At 42.2% G+C, this 23565-nt stretch overlaps 1 protein-coding gene across 1 annotated transcript; it reads right to left on the minus strand.

Annotated features, from left to right (window-relative positions):
* Positions 1 to 1728: 1728 nt before the first annotated feature.
* LOC139925055 (complement factor I-like) lies at positions 1729 to 21486 on the minus strand. Its single transcript, XM_078281781.1, has 15 exons — positions 21427 to 21486; positions 19441 to 19499; positions 19013 to 19166; positions 17673 to 17736; positions 16481 to 16649; positions 14493 to 14611; positions 14221 to 14331; positions 14007 to 14120; positions 12108 to 12250; positions 8638 to 8741; positions 7000 to 7104; positions 6170 to 6345; positions 5158 to 5259; positions 4832 to 4980; positions 1729 to 1797 (listed from the first exon to the last, which is right to left on the minus strand). Exons 1-15 carry the CDS (start codon positions 21484 to 21486, stop codon positions 1729 to 1731), a joined length of 1698 nt encoding a protein of 565 aa, XP_078137907.1.
* Between the last annotated feature and the right edge of the window lie 2079 nt (positions 21487 to 23565).

A 23565-nucleotide genomic window follows, 5' to 3' on the forward strand; every position in this document is an offset into this window, starting at 1 on the left:
CCACCTCCTCTGGCTTCTTCGCCCTGTATGGCGTTTGGCCCCCGGCTACCTGCACATTTTAGAGTGGCCTTTTATTGTGACCAGCCCAAGGCACACCTGTGCAATAATCATGCTGTTTAATCAGCATCTTGATATGCCACACCTGTCAGGTGGATGGATTATCTTGGCAAAGGAGAAGTGCTCACTAACACGGATTTAAACAAATTTGTGAACAAAATTTGAGAGAAATAAGCCTTTTGTATGCATAGAAAAAGTCTTAGACCTTTTATTTCAACTTATAAAAAATGGGAGCTAAACCAAAAGTGTTGCGTTTATATTTTTGTTCAGTGTATATAGCCTACTCCTGTGCATCATCATTGCTATTTTAAGAAAATTGTGAATTGTCAACATAAGTGCATTGACAGAAGTCAGATGTCTTTGTAAAACCTAAATATTAGTCAAACGTTATCATCAAACCTTAACATCTCACAGTGGTGTGCTGTTTGACTCGGTACACACAGGTTACTGTTTCCCTTGTAAACATCTACACCATCTAATAAATGTGGTTAGACTGGGAATTGAAACAATTTTGCATAAACCATCAATAAAAATAAAAGCTTTAAAATGATAAGTGCAAATTATAAAGAGAAAAAAATATATAAGATAAGGTAGCATTTTATTGATCCCCTTGGGGAAGTGTCTTCACATCGTATTGCAGGCCCTGTGCTTTTTAACACAGCGGCTTCACTGCAAAAAATACCTGACTTCATTTATGTAGTCTAGTACAGAGTAGCCTATTAATCTGTATTTTTTTAACAGCAGATTGTTATATTATGATTATTAGATTAAGATGTAAAGGTCTATAGTTAAGCAATAAGAGGCTAATATGAAGACAAAAATGTAATGTAAACAAATACTACTAGTACTTAGCACAGCCCTACTCACATTTTCCACAGACAATGTACCTAATCTAATGAAATTATGCTTATTATTATTACTACTGTTATTTAATGTCATCATGAGCAGACATCTAAATTTAAAAAGAGTGCATGAGTTTAAATTTAAACTCATGCAGAAAGCTGCATGAGTTTATAGATTGGATATTGTTCTACTGGAGAGTTTTTACAGAAGGTTTTTACTCTCTTCTATGTGGCTGAAATTATTGTATTTTGTACTGTATTAATGTATTTTGCTTTTGTCTCCCTGGTCTCCCTTCACCAACACACTCTTACTGTCACCAGAGGCCTTAAAAACTGCACTTCTTCAGTGAAGTACATTAAACATTCGCAATAAAAAAGATTATTTGTTGAAATATACTGTACCTAGTTGGTTTCACTTATTAGAAATCATACAATAGACATGTAGGAGTTATTCTCGAACTGTAGAATAAGAAAACAGAATTTTAGTAGCTACAAAAACAGAAATCAGAAACACAAAACACAAGCACAGGAACGTGATAACCACAATTCAAGGTTTAATTGATAATAATCAATAACAGCGTCCACAGGCACACAGCTGTAGCCATGGTGAAATGTCAATCTAATCCCTGCTGCGGTAACAGCTCAATGACAGCTAAATATTGAACTGGTTAACATTACTCTGGTTCGTCTAAACTACATTAACCAACCATCATCTGGAGTCCCATTATATTCTAAACATCTAGTCAGCTGGTAAAACAGTGAACGTGGTGTGTCTGTCTGTCTGTGTGTGTGTGTGTGTGTGTGTGTGTGTGTGTGTGTGTGTGTGTTATCAGGAGTTGAATCTGGTGACAGCAGGCCAGCCTGTGTGATATCTGATCCACTCAAAGTAATGAGCGACCTATGAGAGAAAGAGAGAGAGAGAATTATTATTAACCATTAAACTGATTGTCAACCCTTACAAAAAAACCCACATGTGAATTCAAAGCACATGTGCAAATGTTTTTTTTATGCCTCTGCGCCGGCGAGAGCCGTGACCGGAGGCATAATGTTTTCGGGTTGTCCGTTCGTCCGTCGACAACAAAAAAAAAAGAAAAAAAAAAGACTCGAACTTCCCGGCACTACTAATTTCCAACCCTTGTCCCCAGTCTTGTACAGGCTAATAAACAGTACAGAAATGTAACAAATAGCTTACATTATCCATCAAAACAATAATTAGTCTCTTCCCATTTGTACAATATTGTCTCCAGAGTCAGTTGTCGGTTGAAACAGCGAGCTCCGTTGCCTCTTGCTGCTAACAATGAGTCCAAACTGTTTCCAAAAAAGCCAGTCGGTGAAAGCGATACAGAGACTGACCGACGTATTTCTATCCATGACCCGGACCGCACCGTTTCCACTCAGCGTATCGTCTTCTACCCAACTCTACTGTTTACGATCTGACCCGACCGTCCAGAACTAGATCACTCCGCCAGGAACCGCCTTTCACGCCACAGCGGTCTGTGCTGCGGCAGAGAAAAATAGTTCTGTGATTTCCTGATTAGTGAAAGTTGCGCAACGGAGGAACTGAGTCTCCTCTCGACTGCCTGTGGAGCCACAAACGTCTTTTTTGGAGATATTTTGACAAACAGTTTGGACTCATTGTTAGCCGCAAGAGGCAGCGGACCTCGACGTTTCAACTGACAGCTGACTCTGGAGCCAATATTGTCTGTGGATCCAAGAACTACAGAGATGTAAGGGATATGATTTGTATACGGTAGCATATTTCAGGGTTTGTAACAATATTATACCTCACGTAAATACATGTTCAACTAGTGAGAATTAAGCTTTGTGTTCAGCATACTTAGACTTATAACTCGTTTGTTTCTTTTGTTTCGGTTTTACTCTGTTTCTAGTACTGTATCGACGAACTGGTGCTAATAAATCAACACTACAGCTGCTGGAAGCAGTTTATCTATCTGTTAAGCTTAAGAAGGGGACTCTTTTGCGAGGACAGAACAGAGACGTTTTTAGCCAGATGATGTTTTTAATTCAACATGTCTGAAACTTAAGAATGATGATATGTACAGTAGCAGATTTGTAGGGCTAACATGTTCTGCCTATCTTGCATGAATTTAACAATTATTTTCATACAATCATACAAATTGGGATTCATGTCGATAAATATGAGTGGACAGGAGGGTGAGCGTGAGCAACCATTCTCAATGTGACAACCATTTAGTTTCACTTTTGTGACTGGTAGCCTATATTCCTTTTTTATTTCAATTCCAACCTTGGTGATGAAGCAATATTTTTCACCGGGTTGTCCACGTTTATATAGCCTTGTCAGATTTGAGCCATCTTAATGGGAAGCAGGAGAATTTCAGAAAATATTGCATTTCAACCCAACTCAGTGCCGCCTGCCATCAGTAACCCCACTCCCATAACTTTAAATACATTTGTATATACAGAATCTTTAGATTTCACACTTTTAAACATACTGCATGGTCAGGTTGATTGTAAATTTCACCCTAAAAAATTCTAATGAATGTGAATAGCATCTCTTATGCTCATTTTCCAGTACAGGGGCCAGTGTGTGTTTAAGGGGATTGAAAATGGAGATGAAACCTGCAATAAGCGATTTCAGACCCTGTAACCAATCCTGAAACTAACGTGTGCTATGTGGAGATTTCCATGAGACGTGATGATGTAAACAAACAACAACACAGCAGCAGCTGTATTGTTGTTTTCTCCTCTTTCCTAAAGCTTGTTGTCAAAGTCGGCCCAAGTAATGGCGAATCGATGAAGCAAGTGAGTAAACGTTTTCAACTAGTAAACTTGCTACCTGCCTCTTCACTTGTAACGAGAGAAAAATCTGTCAAAGTGAGATTTCTCCATTTCTCCGTAGGTACGTTTATTGTAGCCGTTAGCCTTTATGCACAGTTTGTCCTTAAGGGCTTCCGTCGCCCAGTAGCTTTGCTGTGTGTGTTTACAAAATGTGTTGCGGTTTCTGTCACCCTCTAGTGGACGTAAAAAATAATAAAATAACAATAATAAAATTGATGTAAATCCAAATGAAACCTAACCAGATGTAATGAACCCAACAACACACAGATGCAAAAAACGACCAAAAAAGTAGCCATTTTTATGTAATTCTATTAATAGTGATTAGTGTGACAATTTTAAAGGATAAGGCCGGTGTTTTTTAATGCATTTCTTACCGTCAACAAATCCTATGAAAATAACAAAATCAGCAATGAATTTCTTTTGCTAACGAGTCTCGTCCATGTAGTCGGTGCCCAGTGCAGCCTCATGTCCCAGCAGCCATAGAACTGCATTGTATTAAAAAACTATTAAAAACCCGTCACAGAGCCATGCTGCTGCTCTGCAGCATATTGCATCATCACGATGCACCGGGCCGGGCGACTTTTTTCCTCAAACAACTTAATAAACCGGCTGTAAACACATTTGCGATCTCAGGAAAGTAGTTCCGTAGCACAGAAAATAGTCCCCGGCGTAATGAAGAATTTGTTCCCCTTTGAATTTGATTTGGTAAAAACTACAACAGTCTGACTTTTCATGGTAACAGTTAGTGATTTTTAAAATGTAAACTATGTCTTTGTGAGCTGTATTTAAAGGTTTTTAGCTTACAATTGGAGCCAATGACTTCCGGGTTGACGGCTAAAAACGGTACGTGGGAAGTCAGAAAGTAACAGGAGTAGAGCAAACGCATTGTTGATTTTGTTACTTTCATAGGATTTGTTTGATGATAAGAAATGCATTAAAAACATCAGCGTTATCCTTTAAGCCAACGTAAACTCTTGACACTGGACGGTAGGCCCTAACGTGTTTGGCATGAAGAGATTACGGTTAAGTTACAGAAAGATTTGTGGCTCAGAAATAAACATAAGTTATACCCCCCCCACCCCCACACACACACACACACACACACAGCCTACCTGGGTGTAAACCCCCGGGAAGCCCGGCTGGCCGCAGCTCTCCCTCCAGGTGACGATGCCCCACAGGTAGGAAACTCCCAGGTCGTCCTCGCACACCAGAGGCCCGCCGCTGTCGCCCTGACACGAGTCCACACTGCCGTCCAGGTCGCCTGCACACACACACACACACACACACACAAAAATAGAAACAAACGCACATGTTTGGTACCTTCACACATCATGGAATTTACAAAGCAGCTCGTTTAAATGTGTATATAGTACATCTGCCATTTACACACTTAAACACACACACACACACACACACACACACACACTCACACCCCTACCTGCGCACATCATGCCCGGTTTGAAGCGATCTTTGTAGAATCTCTGGCAGTCGGCGATGAGGGAGACGTTGGCCCAGAGCAGCACATCAGATGACCGAGCGTCTGCAGAGAGGGACGTTAATGATTTGTACTCATTTAGTCTTTAATTAGCTATTGAACCAGCTAACCAACTGACAGCCTGAGTATTTAACTACTCTTGAGTAATCAATTGACTAATCAGCAAAGTGACTGAGTACTTACATTTCTGATGACTGACTGAAAAGTTAATCAGCAAATTAACTCTGTATTTAAAGTGTCGTTAATGTTTATCCCACCCCATATCACAAACAGACCATAATATATCTGCAGAGGGGTTCATTGATTACTTGGCCAGCTGCTGTGATTTCTGGCTTTGAAAACTCACTTATCTACCAAATTTTCTACTTTTTTGACGACCTTCCTACCTGACTGACTAACTATAGGAACAGATTAACTCACTGACTAGAGCTGAAACGATTGTCGATTAATGGATTAGTCGATTGACAGAAAATTAATCTGATAACCAAATCATAATTTTTGTCATTTATCAGTGAAAAAAACAAAGATTTGCTGGTTGCAGCTCCACAAATGTTAAGATTTGCTGATTTTCTCTGTTTCATATCATGAATACTTTTTTTTTTTTTGGCTGCTGGTCAGACTAAGTAAAGACATTTGAAGAATCACTTTGGGCTCTGGTAACTGTGATTAATCCATTAATAAAATTAAAAATAATTGCTACACTAATTGATAATGAAAATAATCGTTAGTTGCAGCATTATCACTGACTACTATCTACTTGTTTGACTACCTACCTACCTACCTATTTAACTCACTATATTCCAGATAAGCTACTTGTTTATCTACCTACCTAACTAGCTTGCTAACTAACTTACTATCTACCCAATTATCTACCTGCCTAAATCGACCTACCTACCTATCCACATTATCTATGTATCTGTGTGTGTGGAAGCTGGTGGTGCTTCAGTGTGTTGACCTGCGGTGCGTCCCCATCCAGAGATGCTGCAGGTGTGGTTTGGCTGGAACAGCTGGAGGCTCCAGGGAACGCAGACGGCGCTGATCGCCGGGTTTTCCACAAAACACTCGTCTCTGAACGGAAGCTTCTGCAGCTGCAGCAGAGCGATGTCGTTCTCGTAGCTTCTGTCATTGTACCTGGAGGGGTAAAGGACATGAAGTGAATAAATAATACACATGAAGAAAACAACAAAATGAACCAAAAAAAAAGAGAAAACAAAGCAAAGAAAGTGAAGGTAATTATAGAAATTTAAGAAAATAATGAAAATAAGGGTAAAGCATGAAAATAAAGTAAAAAGAAGAAAATGTACAGCAAGTAAGGCAAGCAGTAAAGAAAATAGTCATGAAAGACAGGAACAGTGAGTAAATAAAAGTAGAAGTAAAACAAGCAGAGAACATAAAAAAGTAAAGACAGAACATAGCGAATAGAATGTGAAAAAGCTAAAGAAGGTTAAAAAAGTAAACAAGGACACAGCCAGTCAACACTGTCATGCCTCCTAATGGCCACTAGAGGGCAGATAGGAGCTAACTGTGAGGGAATGAATGTGAATGAGTTACTTTATGCATTTAAAAAGTAAAGAATTTAGCCCAAAGAAGACTAATAAAGAAAATAGAGTTTCAAAAGTGTTTAAAGAAGATGTACCTGTATTAGAAAACAGGGAAAAAAAGGGATAACAAGTGACTGATGGATGGATGGATAGGTACAATAGATAGATATGTAGATAGATAGATAGATAGATAGATAGATAGATAGATAGATAGATGGTAAAAGGTAAATGGATGGATGGATACATGGGGTGGATGTGGATGTCCCGAACAAGAACGATGTCGGTCGTATCCTGAGCTCTGTGTTTCCTCCACAGAGAAAACTTCACCAGGTACACATTGCGGTTGGAGCTGGGAGAGAGAGAGGAGCGAGAGACTATTACTGCTACTACAATCATTAACACAATATTAATACTACTACTACAACTGCTTAGTGCCGGGATGAGTCTTTTTGTTGATTCGTTCATGTCGGGTCAGTACATCTAGCTAAATGAATCGAACTTTCGAGTTTTTCGGGTTTTCAAGCTTTTTCTTAGACGGAGCTATCTGGTCTATCTGTTAATTGTTTCTATTTTTATTATATTTTAGATGGTGACTTATGAAGTCATGCATGTTGGTAAATGTTAACAGTTTTTAGTTTTATTGATTATACTTGTCTATTCATATGGTGAGAGAACTAGCACTGTAATAGTAGTTTTCAAATTTGGTATGTGTAATTGTTTGTTAAGAAAATAATTAAAAGAGTACAAAAGCATACTTTTATTTACATTTGTTAGTAATATGGCTTAAGACAAAGTACAAGATTAGTTACACCAAAAGTCAGGATAAACAACTACCAACCAAGCTGGAAACCGCAGCAGTGTGCCGACCTGGGCAGACAGTCTGCAGGCTGTCTGAGACCAGCAGCGTCTCGAGCGTTTGATACCGCTGCCATGTCGAGTCGAGTTTGAGTTTCCAGTACCGGCACATGAACGACTCATTCAACAAAGCAGTATCTAAGTACGGCAAGCCCCGAGGGGAAAAACACACAAAACTATACAACCGCTCAATACAAGGACATACAGTTGTCATACTAACATAAAAAATATTATTTGTTTGTTCAGTGAAACCATGACTATCAACTTATCGTCCTTCTCGAGTTTCAGTACGCACGTAACCCGTATATGGAATACTCAAACGACTCGAGGAACGACTCAACATGGAAAAATCGATGCTGCTTGTCTCGGACATCTTGGATAGCGATTTGAAATTAAAACTAGAAATCCTGAATGAACGGCACGCTCAGCAATAATATATACTACTTCCACAAAGAGCGGGTTGGAAAGTGCAATGTCTTAATTTAAGGTACAAGGCAATCGTTCAGTCGTTTAATGAGCTTTGGAAACTCAAAGTGGGAGGAACCAGTACGTAGCACTACAGACTCGGTATGTATCGAGCCCGAGAATGAATACTACAACCACTACTACTCATATTATTGGTTTTACTGCTACTGCTTCTGTTACTACTACTCCTACTAATACAACTGCTGTTAGTACTAGTACTAATACTAGCACTACTGCTATTTATACTACTGCTAATAGTACTGCTGCTACTCCTACTACTACTAGTACCATGTTTCACAAAAATATTTATGTAGAAATGTAGGTAACTGGTAAATGAATTAATACAATGTATGATGCTACCACAGGCATAAGGATGCGAGCACATGATACAGAATACTGAAACTGAATTAAGTATCACAGAACTGACAGAACAGTTACTACTATTACTACTTCTACTACAACCACTGCTGCTACAACTCTTACTATTGCTACTACTACTAGTTTCAAACTACTATTACTGTCAACACTTTATCTCTCTGACACACACACACACACACCCCACCTGACACAGTGAGCAGCAGTCAGAACCCAGCAGCTTCCTATATACGCTCCTCCACAGATGATGTTCTTATTCTTCTCTATTGCAACCTGCCACTGGATCTGGGTCTACAGACAGACAGGCAGGTAAACAGACAGACAGGAAACAGACATGCAAGTAAACAAACAGATAGACAGGCAGGTAAACAAACAGACAGACATATTCTGAAGGCAGAAACACGTCAGGTGAAAAACTCATTTGTTACGTCATTGTGACTTTAAATAAGCGATTTTTCTGACCACTAGAGGGCGACATAACCCGCAACACATTTGTAAATAAAGCACAGCAAAGCCACTGCACTACGGAGGCCCCGAAGGACAAACTGTGCATAAAGGCTAATAGCTAAGCTAACTGTACCTACATCTCCCACTGAAGGTTACATGTCCCACAATGACAAGTGAAGAGGTAGGTAGCAAGTTTACCAGTTAAACAAGTTTTCTAGTTTAACAAATTTACTGGCTCGCTTCATCGATTCCACCATAACGAGAATTTTTTTCAGGAATGGGAGGGGGTGAGCTCCACTTTTAAACCGCAAGGAAGGAGCTAGTTTAGTTAGAGTCAGGCCTAGTTAAACCAGTAAACTTGTTAAACCAGCACTAAGCGATTTCTACGGAGCCCCTCTGGGGTCACATGGTAGAAAAAAAAACTTGATGTGTAAATCCGTGCGAATGGATTTGTAAACTGTGAACGGAAATGGTTTACAAATCCGTTTGCACGGATTTACACATCAAGTTTTTTTTTTCTACCATGTGACCCCAGAGGGGCTCCGTAGATTTCAGACCCTTTAACCAATCCTGAAACTAACGTGTGGTATGTGGAGATTTACGTGATACGTAATGATGTAAACCAATATCCACACATGCGGGCCAGCTGTGTTGCTGTTTTCACCTCTTTTCTGAAGCTTGTTGTCAAAACTCGGACCGACCAGTAGCTTTTCATGTTTTTTAAACTAGCTCATCTCCTCCCTCGGTGTTTAAAAGCGGCGCTCTCCCCCTCCCATCACTGAAAAAAAATCTCATAATGGCAGAAACGAAGTAAACTTGTCATTGTGGGACATGTGACCTTCAGCGGGAGAAAAATCTGGCAAAGCGAGAGTGGTAACCGGCGACATTTCTCCGTAGGTACGTTTAGCTTAGCTGTTAGCCGGTCATGGCTAGAAGGTATCCAGGTTTTGTTGACGCAAGGAGGTGACTGTTGCTAGGTTAGCGGTACGCTAACCACAAAAATGGCAGACAGCGCCACAATTTCGGAATTTAACATATTCTTGCACAAAGTAAAGCCCTCCAGCGGCGTTTCCAGTCATCTCGATCCTCCATGCATCTGGCTAGCTCGCCAGTACTTTCTGCCCCTGCATCTTTCTTTAGTACGTCCACGTACGTTGGTGTGGGATGCCCATGTGTTGGCTGACTGGGAGCTCCCGATGTCTCTGGCAGTGACCGGCTAGCCTCATTCTCCTGAATGCTATCTTCTCACTCAACCTTGGTAACCCCCCATACAGATGCTTGTTGATAACGTGCTCGTTCTGTAGTGGCATGGCCAGCCCTGTCCTGGAAGGTCCATCTCTTGTCCATTCTTTTCTGGAACAGGGTGTTCGGAGCCAGTAGCTCGTGTTCCATAAGTAGGGCAGCAAGATATTCGCCATTGCGGTTAGTGGTGTCGTGGTACGTGAAGGGTGCGTCCTCTGGTCCAAGCCTCGCATTGAAGTCGCCCAGAATTGCTAGGAAGTTGTGAGCCGGGACATCACAGACTGCTGTTGTAAGGTCCTCGTAGAACCTCTCTACTTCCTCAACTGGTGCTACGTTGATAGGTGAGTACACGACCATGATGGTTGTAACTGGGTTACCATCAAAATCTGCGATAAGGATCCTCTCGGTGTGATGGTGAACCCTACAGAGAACCTTATGTGCCCAAGAACTCAGCATTAGCCCCACGCCACCTGTAGCAGCCTGGGCCTCGTTTCGCCATGCAGATGAGGTGATGAACGAGCATCTCTCCATTCTGCAATACACGATCGGATCATCAGCATGTACTCTCCTGTGCTCCTGGACTCCCAGGATCTCCACTCCCCTTTCTTCGGCACAGTGTGCAAGCTCCGCCAACCTCGCTTCTTCTCTCACTGTGTTTGCATTGAACGTTCCCATAGTAAATGGTCTCCGACAACGCAAGAGTGCATTAGACCGTGTGCTGTAGTCAGACTGAACTCTCCCTTTCAGGTTTGGGGTCCCATCGTCATGCTGTCCACTGGGGGGAGGACCAGCACCACCGTCTGCTGCGTGATTCCTGCGGACTCCCGCCGCTGGAAGTATAGGATTCTCAATAACTGGATTCTCCATTGTTAGACTTTACAATGCTATGTGAGGGCTGTGGGGCGCAACTCCTCTCAGCCCTACTCTGGCCGTTTTAGGCATAAGCCCTTATCCGCCCTTTCCTCCGTTACCTTCAGGTGGCATGCGGCACGGAGCCAGGTGGGGGCAGCACCCATGGTTTTTGTTCGGAGTGACCTTCTCCTAGATGGGTTGCCTTTCATGGCTGAGCCCCATCTGCCCATGCTATTTGCCCATAGCTGGGACAGTGGTTGAGAGGCACCAGGGCGTGTCCACACACCTGTGGGCCTGCGCGCCTTGTCTCTGGGGCCCACTGCTGCTCCGAGATCCCCTACAGTTTAGCCTGGGACCGCAAGGTACCCAGTTGCCATGTGTGGCCACGAGGAGGCACTGCAGGAGTCTTGGCGGTGGAGAGGCTGTGTACCGGCAGGAGGAGACTTACGCACTTGGCTCCTCTTTTCACCCCCTGCAGAGAGGGCTAGCCGGTGGCAGTAGCTGAAAGCAGAGAGTAGCAAGCAGAAGCAGCATGCAACATGCACTAACTACAGGCACTAGTACCACAATACCACTGCACAGACGCATCACACACACCCTGTGTGCAAGCACACACACACTGATTGTTCACTGTAAATGGCTCCACAATTGGCCGATTGTCCAGTTTCTGATGCTGGTGGAGCCACAAAATGTGTACTCTGTATGGGTGTGATTTAAAATGTATATTTAATAAGTACAATACGGGACAATACGAACAATACGGGAGAAAATGTAATTAGTTACTTCCACCCTTGCTAGTAAAGTGATTCATATTAACACAACAAAAGAGAAAGAGTGTTCTGGGTTCTTCTCTGTTTCCAATGGACAGACATGTATGACAGGTGCTCTTCGGAATGGGCAATGAACAAAAAAAAGATCCGAAGATATAGAGGTTTACTTTACCTTTTAAATTTGTTATCTTTGTTCAGGCATGTAATCAATAAAGGCTTTTTCATTTTTTTCACCTAATCAGAGCGCCTCTATGCTTTTTATTATGATATTCCGTGCGATCGCCTACAGCGACATGTAGACAGCAAGGCAGCAGAGACAGACAGACATGCAGTGTGTCTAACTGACCGGTTTGGCTGGTATTCCTCCCACCACCCTCTTCACTCGGCTGCTCCTTCCTCGCTCCTCCTCCTCCTCGTCATCCACTGTGGTGGAGTTGGGAATCCCACAGTACAACTTGGACTCCAGATGTTGTCTGTTGGCCCTCGTCTCTACACACACACACACACACACACACACACACATAGTTTTTACTTCTGCTACTACTCTTACTAATATTACTATTAGACTACTAGTATTATTTGTAGTACTACTGCTGATACTACTACTACTGCTGGTAGTACTGATACTACTGCATATAGTACTACTCCCACTACTACTACTAGTACTGATACTACTGACACTACTTCTAATACTAGTATACTACTACTATTACTTATGCTACTACTACTGCTACTAACAGTAGTACTACTGATACTACTGATAGTGCTGATGCTACTACTATGTTTCAAATGTAGTTTAGGTTACATACCACTTTTAGGAGACATGTACTCTGAAAAAAAAAAAAATATCATCATCCATCATTTATCCTCAACAATATTGACCAGTTATGTACCGTTTACCACTTTAAACCACTTTTACCACTTACACTTGGCAGAAATACATTTAATTTAAAAAAAAATCAGATTTTCATTTTCAGCAGCGGTGCCGCTACTGAGTACTATACAAATACTATAGAAAAAACTATAGAACGTATGTTTAACATGGCGGGTCGCGACTTTACGGCGGCGACCTGCCACAGTAGAATATAAACACTGGTTGGACATAATGCTGAATGATGTGTGCTGATTGTTCTCAGAAACAACGTGTTTGTATGGCAGCAGAGAGCTAGCCAACTAACATACAGCTGAAATGTAAAGATTACATCTAACAGCTAACTAGCTAACACATACCGTTACAAACTATTTCAAACAGAACGCCAGTCTGTTGGCTACTAGCCAGAAATGTGTTTTAAAGAAATCGACCAATCAGCGCTAAGAGGAGGGCGGGCCTTCCAGAATGGCCAGCCAATCAGAGCAGCAGCTCATTAGCATAAGACGCTGCCTATGTAAAACGACCTGTTTTCTTGTAGGTGGGAAACAAACACTAGGAAGTGAATAGCTAAAGCTAAAACTAAACGATTTTTACTGAAAAAAACTTCACAGATGTATTTTATAGACACCAGGTAATTATATAAAATTGCTGAAAAAGCAAATGATACCCCTCCTTTAAGTTGTGTCAGTTTAGCATATAAAACAGCCTCTATCTTCTACTCTACTGACGTGTGGAAGGTGATGCAGCTTCTCTGGTCTCTCTGGTCCTTTTAGTGCAGCAGTTTGATCCAGATCAGGACAACAGTGGTCGCTTCCCATAGACAGCTGTTGTAGTTACAGGTAAACTGGACCCAGGTAAGATGGCGGACGGTTATCCCACGCTTAATGATGTAATGTCCCCTCTACTGTTTTATCTCTATGATTACATGGCAATGAGTTTGTTACCATGGTAACGGGTAACATACCTGTGTTTCTGAGTAGTATATGCATCTCTGTTGACTCTGTGGACAAATAGGAAATAAATGAACAATAACATTTAACACTGTTTTCTGCAGACTTCTTCCTAAAGTTCATTATTTTCCTCATAGCGCTCTACACTGCCCCCCAGTGCCAAAGAACAGTAACTGCGTGACTAAAGCGCATTTTATAGTCGAACGTAACGTAAATGTAATGTAAAGTGCAAATGTAAAGAACATGGCGGCGCTTACATTTAAGTTTTTATACTTCTGTGTTGATGTGCATGTAGCATGTCGTTGAAATCCCGCACACAGGATGGTAGTGTTTAAAAAAAAAGGGCAGAATAACCATCTTGGCTAAATTATTAGTGTGTGTGTGTGTGTGTGTGTGTGTGTGTGTGTCTCACTGCGGTCAGTACTTGTGTATCTCGGTGATTCGTCCTTGCCATCCAGACAGTCAATCATTCCGTCGCCTACCGCCTCTCTGGACACACACACCCCCGTCCTGCAGTGGAACGCGTCCTTCCTGCATCCTGACACACACACACACACATAAAAACATACAATCAGTCACTTTGTGAGAGAGAACATGGGACATACCAGGTGATATGTGTTTGTGTGTGTGTGTTTTACTCTTGCAGCACATCTCATCACTGCGGTCTCCACAGTCGTCAACTCCGTCACACGTCTGGTTCAGAAACACACATTTGCTGTTCACACACCTGAACTCACACTCCGCTGCCTCTGGAACACACACACACACACACACACACACACACACACACACACACACACACACACACACGCAAAAACACAGAAACATACAACAAGGTCACAACACTGCAGCAAAACCAGCTTGGAAAGAGAATAGAAAATAATACATTTGGACCAACAGAGGTACTGACCTTGTGTTGCCTGGTAACAGGTTGCCGTGGCGACCTTCCTGTTGCCGATCCTGGTTGCCTCATTGATGACACACTCGGCCAAGGATGTCTCGTAACCTTGGCAACGGACGGTTACACATCTCTGTGGCAACACAGAGCTGTTCCTAGGGTTGGTCATCAGGGACTTGAACGATACGAACCCTGCTGACGCTGCCCCGCTACACACACACACACACACACATTCGATGAAGGTTAATAAAGTACTGCGTTATTGTCGTTATTCATAGCTGTAATGTTATGTAACCCTCCTCTGGCGGCCATCTTGGAGGTCCTCAGCTCTGTGAACAGCTGACTGTGTTCATGTCTCGTCTCAACAGAATTGAACAGACGGTTAATTTCTGTCTGTTTCTGACTGAACTGATCATTTCATCACTGATCCATCTGATTTAGTGTTTAGATAATGTCAGCTTGTTAGCTAGCTAACCATAGCATCTGGTCAGCTAACATCACTGTCTTGTTGTTAACACATCTGATTAGCACACTAGCTAACGTATCTAGCAGCAGCTAGCGTTAGCATGTCCACATTAACATCAGTGTGTTTGCCGGCTAGTTAGCTAGCTAACAGTTTGTTCAGGTTAACTGAGCTGACTCTTCTCAAGCTACAACTCAGAGTGTTTTGGAGTAGAGACTAGGGCTAAAGACAAGACAGTTTACTGTGTCACAGTAACCAAATCCACCTTATCACACTATTCACTTTTACTGAGAACGTTACTGAATGGATCTACAGCCACACCACAACAAGCTGACTCAGCTGCTCTCTGTTATAGCTGCTTGCTACAGATTTACACTTTATTAACTAACACACAGTTCAACATGTTCCTCCATCATGGAGACTCAGCTGACTGGGAGCAGATTGGTGAAAAAACTGTGAAATGAAACATCTATAGTAGTATATGTTTTTGCATATGTATAACATGCATATGTAAGTGGTTTATGGCATTTATGTACTGCATGTACAGTATATATATGTATATGTGAAGACATGCAACCCGTTCTCATTCCCAACTCGTCCTATGTTGACTCTTTGTCAAATCCCTTGGCGTCGCTATAACGACGCTAAAGGTTCCCTTTCGCGTCTGTACAGGACGTCCCGGGTGTCCCATGGACTCCATGGTAACGCCTCTCGCCCCTCTATTGGACGCCTGCAGCTTTCTCTCCTGGACCACAGAACACAGTCTAGCCTACATTTTCTGCCCAAATAAGGGATTCTGGTTTGCTGCATTTCTTTGCTTGGGCTCTTTGGTGCTAATATTGATTTTTTAAAAGTGGTTAATATAGTTGTAGATCAATTTCAAGGCCAAATGTAAAAAAAAAAAAAAAAAAAAATCGCTTGCATTTTAGCATTTGACGTCACCTGCTAAATAAATAAATAGATAAGGCTCATAACCTATATAACAAGTTATTTCAGTGGCATCCTTCACGTTCTTCTTTCAAATTGTGCTTATTGTAGAGTAGATGTAACAATACAGTCGTCATAAAGTGTTATCTTTTATCGAGTTTATTGAGATGCCACTGAAATAACTTGTTATATAGGTTATGAGCCAAATTTATTTATTTATTTAGCAGGTGACATCAAATGCTAAAATTCAAGTGATTTTTTTCCCCATTTGGCCTCAAAATTGATCTACAACCGTACTAACCAATTTTTTTAAATATGTATTAGCACCAAAGAGCTCAAGCAAAGAAATGCAGCAAATCGGAATCCCTCATTTGGGCAGAAAATGTAGGCTAGTCTGTGTGTTCAGTGCATAGACTGTAAAAAGATTCTGTGGTCTCGGAGAAAAAGTTGTAGGCGTCCAATACTGCCGCGAGAGGTTTTACCATGGAGTCTATGGGACACCCGGTGCATCCTATACAGACGCGAAAGGGTATCTTTAGCGTCGTTATAGCGAAGAGTCAACATAGGACGAGTTGGGAATGAAAACGGATTGAGACACGTCTCGTCTCACAGTCGGTGCTTGTCCTCCTTGCAGGCCACGTTAGCAGCAGCCGTGTCCCACAGCTTCGAACAAACCAGCACCTCCTCCCCTCCTCCTCCTGTGCTCCATTGATCAGGAATGAAAAGCTTTACCACTCTTGTGTCTTGGTCTATTGAACTGTTGAACTTTGATTCATTCGCTGAGGAGAGAGACAGAGACACTTAAAGAAAAGAGTGATGCTGTAATAAATTCTAGAAAGAAACTTAACATATCGCAGCAAAATTACAAGTCCATAGTTATGTACGTCTACTGCACACTACAAAATAAACTGAGTCTTTTATCATTGTTTTTTAATTCTCATTTTAATTAGGCTATCAGCGAGTCAAGTTTGCAGAATAAACCACGCATTTCACCATTGCTTCTTCGGGACTGCTGCCTTCTCTTCATGAAGGAGCAATGGAGAAACCCGCTGTTTGCTCTGCATTCTTAATTTACCGATAATGTTAAACTGAGAATTAAAAAGAATGGCAAAAGGAAAAAGAAGTCCATGAAAATGTATTTTTGTTTGTGGTGAACATGCCTGGCTGTGGACATTGTTTACTTCTACAGTCACCAGCACCTTAATAAAGAAATGCACAGCTGTGCACAGGACACATACAGTTTGGATAGAATTTAAAAGGGAAGGTTCAGTGAGTTTATAAGCCTGCCTATTAATCACTACTCCAGCTTAGAATGAGCCAAAAGTTTTCACATTAGAGCTTGTGTTTATGTGAAATCAGCAACCACCTCCTATTATCATATTAGCAATGCAAGCACAAGTCACTGGGGTATGAAACCAAAACTCTAAAAATCACATGCAAGCCATTCCATATACTCACACATCTGCAGTAATTGTTAGAATAACTTGCTCAAAGCACTTGAATGGGATTTTGAAAGCAATGGTTTCATATCCCATTGACTTGCACTAGCATTGCTAACAAATGCTAACAGGAGGCTGGTGCTCATTTCCCAGAGACAAAAACCGATGTAAAAATGTTTTGAATGTTATAATAGTGAACATGGTTAGTGATAGATGACTATCGGAAAATTAGTGTTACCATAGGTGACACTAATTTATGGTAACACTAATTTAACATGAGTTCACTATAAACTCAGTATTGATCACGACATTATAACGTAATGTTATGACAGATATGCATGGTGTGTATCTGTGACAGCTCACCTCCACAGTTTTCCCCAAAGTGGGACATGAACGGTTTCTTGGTCCGGCAGGAGAGAGCCATCGCCTGAAAAATAGGTTGACAAGGTTTGAAAAAAGAATATGTTCGCCCCGATGATGACGTTTTCCTGTAAATAAAAACACCAGTACATTTCTTAAATCATCTATACCCCACCTCACACCCCACCCTTCCAATTAAGTAAAACTGCCTTTCTTTCCATAGGATACTGATGTCCAACTAGTTAATGATCCCTCACTGTCAAATTTGCAGAAGCAAGCTGCCATCAATACGCTGTTTCAGCTACTCCAGTCAACTACTCAATGTGGCGGCAGCGAGAGTTTACTGGATTGTTGACATTGAGTGACTTTAATACCCAGAAATCATGCAAATGCAAAGGATAAGTTCAGGGGTCTTTGGACCTATATATAACTAGAAAATGAGCTCAGTAGAGCACAAACCTCCGCCATGTCTGACAACACCCAGCAAGGAAGTTATGCACCTTTTGGTGATATGCCACGCCCACCACCACCCCCCCTTTTGGCCAATCAACATGAAAAGTTTATTAGTTCGTCCTTGGCCCATATCCAACCTTCATACCAAGTTTTGTGCAAATCTGTGCCCAACTTTTTGAGATATCCTGCTAACAGATGGACAAACAGACATGAGTGAAAACATTACCTCCATGGCGGAGGTAATGAGTCTCTTCCATACCTGTAGTACTTGGACTCACAGACAATATTGTCTCCAGAGTCAGCTGTCGTTTGTCAAAGTGTTTGTCAAAATATCTCCAAAAAAAGCCTGTGAAAACAATCTGGAGAGCGACCGACATGTTTCTCTCCACGACCCCGAAAGCAGCGGCACCGCACCGTTTCCACTCAGCGGATCGTCTTCTACCGAACTCTACTGTTTACGATCTGACCCGACCGTCCAGAACTAGATCACTCCGCCAGGAACCGCCTTTCACCCCACAGCGGTCTGTGCTGCGGCAGAGAAAAATAGTTCTGTGATTTCCTGATTAGTGAAAGTTGCATAATGGAGGAACTGAGTCTGTTTCCTCTCGACTCTGTGGAGACACAAACGGCTTTTTTGGAGATATTTTGACAAACAGTTTGGACTCGTTGTTGCAGCAAGAGGCAACGTAGCTCTACGTTTCAACCGACAACTGACTCTGGAGACAATACTGTCTGTGGGTCCAACAGCTACAGGTATGTAAGAGACTAATTATATACAGGTCCCAAATAACCGAACTGATCCTTTAAAGTACCATAAGTGTATACATGTGTAGTAATGGTCGTCCCAGTGGGCATTTAACCCCCCTAGCTCGATGGCTCCATGTGTTTACCTGGCAGTAGGAGAGGTACTGCCTGCCGTCCCGCCCACAGACCGGGGCCATGCCTTCTCTGGGACACTGATAGGGCAGTTTACAGGAACAGCGTCCGTTGATGCAACGCTCCCATGGAGAACAAAACACCAGGTCACATGACGCACGAGTGAACCTCGTAGAAAGAGAAAGGGACAAACACTAAACAACATAGAGATAACTGCAATGTAAAGGAAGATAAAGAATAAATGAACAAAAGAAAGATGAAAGGAATTGACAAACGAAGGAACAGGCATGAAAGAGAGAGCAAGCTAGAGAACCGGAACTAAACCAGATGAAAAAACAACATAACATGAAAAAATAGAATGAATAAAGAATTGTAACAGCGTAGTATACAAATGAAAGAAAGAAAAAAAAATGAACAAACCCAGCCAATCCACAGCACTTACTTTTTCTCCAGACACTCCGTTGAGCCCAGAAACTCGTCTGGGGTGGGGGCGCCGCTGTCCTGCCAAAATATCACAATATACGATATTATACAACAGTTGGTTCCGGTCGAGTAATTTGATTGGACAAGAGCCATGCCATGAGCGCTGATGTACAGTATAACAGCACTGGGCCGTTTTACTGTATGTACCACCCCGCTTCACAGGTGTTCTAATAAAACCTTGATTAGGCTACACAAAACTGTAACTTCATTCGCACCTAGTAGCGACGGGTCAAATATGGATACATTTCCAAAAATAACAACGATTGGGAAGAAAGTACGCTGAATTCATCTGTGCAAACCTCAAAGTAGTTTACCTGTTGCTTGGCAACACTTGGCAGTGGAAACCTGAGGGAACTGTTTTTGTTGGCGGAGACGAATAAAACTGTTGTCTCAAATTACCATTACTTGATAAATAGCTTTGTCAGCATGGCTGTGATTCAAGTTTATTTATTTATATAGCCCTTTATCACAAGCATGTCTCAGAGGGCTTTACAGAGAGTGTGTCTAGCTAGGTCTAACTAAACACAATCAGTGGTAAACAAAATTTTGTAGGACAGCATGATGAAAAACACAAGGTAGGTAGGAGCAGATTTAGCGAGACAAACAATCTACCTATTCTATATAGCCTAACCTACCCGGCACCCCAGCCTTAGACCCTAAATGCACACAAGGAAAAACTCCCAGGAAAAAATTTGGAAGAAACCTTGGGCGGGCTGAGGCAGATAGGGATCCCCCCCCGGGACGGCTTAGCGTGCAATAGGTGCCGGGCAAAACATTGACAGAGTCATGGGCAACAATGATGACAAGAGAAAACAGAGAGAGACAAAAGAAGGGGAGGAGCATGCGGCGGTAGGGGGGGGCTGAGGCCAGCAGTAAAGGAGCGAGGGCAGCAGCGTCCAGGAGGGAGCAGCGGAAAGGAAGAGCAAGGCAGCACTGACGACGAAGAGCCAGGGCAGCACCCGTCACTGCCAGGTAGAACACTGACCTGGAGTCAGAGAGGAGGAGAGAGAGGAAGCCGCGTACACACACACACAACACACCCAGACACACACACACGTAAAGAAGAAGGGGGGAAACAGCTGCAAACAGAACACACAGGGTCAGAGACACACGGGGGGCAGCAGCATCAGGGATGTGGGAAGGGACCGAGGCCGGCGCTGACGACCACTGGACTGCACCGGAGTCTGAAAGGGGGAGAGAGTAAGGGGAGAAGCAGCAGCAGCAGAACACAAGACAGACACGTTGGGTGGGAGCAGGACCGAGGCCGGCGCCGACGACCGGCCGGAGCAACACCTGTCCACTGGCAGGTGGAGCACTGGACCGGAGTCTGAGGAAGGGGAGAGAAGACAGCTACACACAGAACACACGGAGTCAGAGCACATCGGGTGGGAGCGGCAGCAGGGATGGGACTATGGCATGCACTGGCGACCACTGCACTGCACCGGAGTCTGAGAAAGGGGGAGGAGACAGGTACACACAAAGACAACGAACACACGGAGAGAGATCCAGGTGGGAGCAGCGTTAGGGATGGGACTAAGGCCAGCACCGAAGACCATCAGGGTCAGAGGAATCTGAGAAAGGGAGGAGAAAACCAGCCGCGCACACACACACACACACACAGAGCTGTGCAGAAGCAGCACATAGATTGTGTTCGGCCTACGACCGAATCACAGCCGTGCCGATATACAACAGCACTCTCTCTTGTGTGATATTGCTTAATTATTGGCGTCCGCCGTTTCGTTTTGTTTTTTCTGGGTTTTCCTATTTTTTTTGGCATTTGACATCTCGGTACTAAGCACAAAAAAAGTCCTAAAAATACAAAGAAACATAGCATAGCAGTTTGAATGCTGTGAAAAAATTGAGTAACAGTAGACCAGACTGCAGGTGCTGCCACTAGCTTGGATGTTATATTGTACAGCTCTATACAGTGTAACAGTGAACTCACCGTGTTGCAGTTAGAGATGAGAAGAAACATGAAGAGAAGAGAAACTCCAGCTGATCTCATCCTGACCAACAGAAACACCAACAGGCTGCTGTCTGCCAAACTTTAGCTTTCGACGAATACTTTTTTCTCTTTTCCTTTTCCCAAAAATGCATTTATTCTCTTCTGACTGATGGAAAAACCCGGTTATGTCTCTTTAAAAGACAAAATAACAAAATACCTGAAGGAACTGAGACAGTTACTCGATCTTTATTAAAGAGTGATTTGACTGACAGACTGATAGATGTATTTTCTATGTCATCAATCAATCATTAGCTTGATTGTCTTGTCAATGTGGACACACCCACAAAATCAGTCTGCGTCCTAGATTGGTTCAGTTTATTGATCATGTAACATCTAAGTGTGTGTGTGTGTGTGCCTGGGGGGGGGGGTTTCATGTGCATGTGGGGAACCCAAGCATCGGATTCCAGTAACTTACAACTAAAAAAAAAAGTTTAATGTTCAACGTTGATTCAACAAAACAGCATTACAAAATCCCTGTGTACTTTGAGACCGACGGATCACAGCTAGAAAGACAACAGAACAAACAGAAAGACAGAAATACAGGAAGTAAGTTGCAGCTGAGTTGCATATGAAGACAGGCAGCCAGCCAGTTAAAGGGTAACTTCGGTATTTTTCAACCTGGACCCTATTTTCCCATCTTTTTGTGTCTAAGTGACTAAATTTTTGAAACTGGTCCAGTATTGAGCGAGATCGCTTCAGCCGGCAGCCGCGAAACGAGCTGCGATGTAATCCGACGGGGCAAATCGCACCGTCAATGTACGTCCACTAAAAGTTCTTGTTTTTGCCACTGACAGGCTCAGATTGTTATTATAAGTGTCTGACAACATTATGGAAAGGACCCTACAGAGAAATGAAACGTTTCTCTTTACCTTTCGCTTGATCCGGTCTGTGTGTAACTTCCTGCAACAACTGAACTCTCGCGAGACTTGAGCGAGACTTGGTTACACACAAAATCGGGATCAAGCGAAAAGTAGAAAAGGAGGTGCGCGTTAAAATGCATGTTAAGCTAAGTACAGTAATGTTGCGTGCTCAATATTGGCTCATTTGATTGTTTGTGTACAGTAGTTGCCTGCTGCTATCGCATTTTAAGCTCTGTCACATGAACATGAGTCTTTCATTCATAACTTTAAAAAAAAAATAATTTCTAACTGTTACTGTGTTGCCTCTTTGAGACAGGAAACCCACATTAAATTTGTTTCTACATTTCTGTCAACAGGATGGCACCTAAAAAAGCTCTACAAAAAACAAAGCACCTGGAGCCTCAAACAGGAAGTGTGTATCTGACATGACTGAACAGAGATCACTTTTTGACACATTTAAAACATCTCTTAATGACGCTTCTCTTACTGTATATAATTTCTGTTTTGTAAAATAAATGTTTTTTTTATCCCCCTGTCCCTCATTACTATTTTCCGAAAATTGTGAATTGTCAACAGAAGTAGCCTACGTTGACAGAAGTCAGATGTCTTTGTAAGAGCTAAATATTAGTCAAACTTGATCATCAAACCTTAACATCTCATGTAAATGTAAATGTAAAAATGTAATCAATTATTATTATTATTATTATTATTAATTATTATAGTGGTGTGCTGTTTGACTCGGTACACACAGGTTACTGTTTCCCTCGTAAACATCTACACCATCTAATAAATGTGGTTAGGATGTTAGACAGGGAATTGAAACAATTTTGCATAAACCATCAATCATAATAAAAGCCTTAAAATGATAAGTACAAATTATCAAGAGAAAAAATGACATAAGATGAGATAGCACTTTATTGATCCCCTTGGGGAAATGTCTTCACAACATCGACTTCAGCCTGCCTGTGTCTGAAGGGAAAAGTATTGTTTATAATCAGGGCTGCTTTGCATAAACCATGATTTGTGCAATGATTGACGTTTGTTGAAAGGGTGTCGTTCCGAAAATGGAACAACACACGACTGTTTGACATGTTCATGTTTTCGGCGCCACAAATTGGGGTAAAACAGTAAAGGAAACGGGGGAATCCACCATTTGGTGGACGGCCCGGTCCCACAGCTAGGAACAGGAAACGGACGATGTTCAAATTTTTTCATCAAA

Source organism: Centroberyx gerrardi, chromosome 23 (assembly GCF_048128805.1).
Source record: "Centroberyx gerrardi isolate f3 chromosome 23, fCenGer3.hap1.cur.20231027, whole genome shotgun sequence".
Lineage (NCBI taxonomy): Eukaryota > Metazoa > Chordata > Actinopteri > Beryciformes > Berycidae > Centroberyx > Centroberyx gerrardi.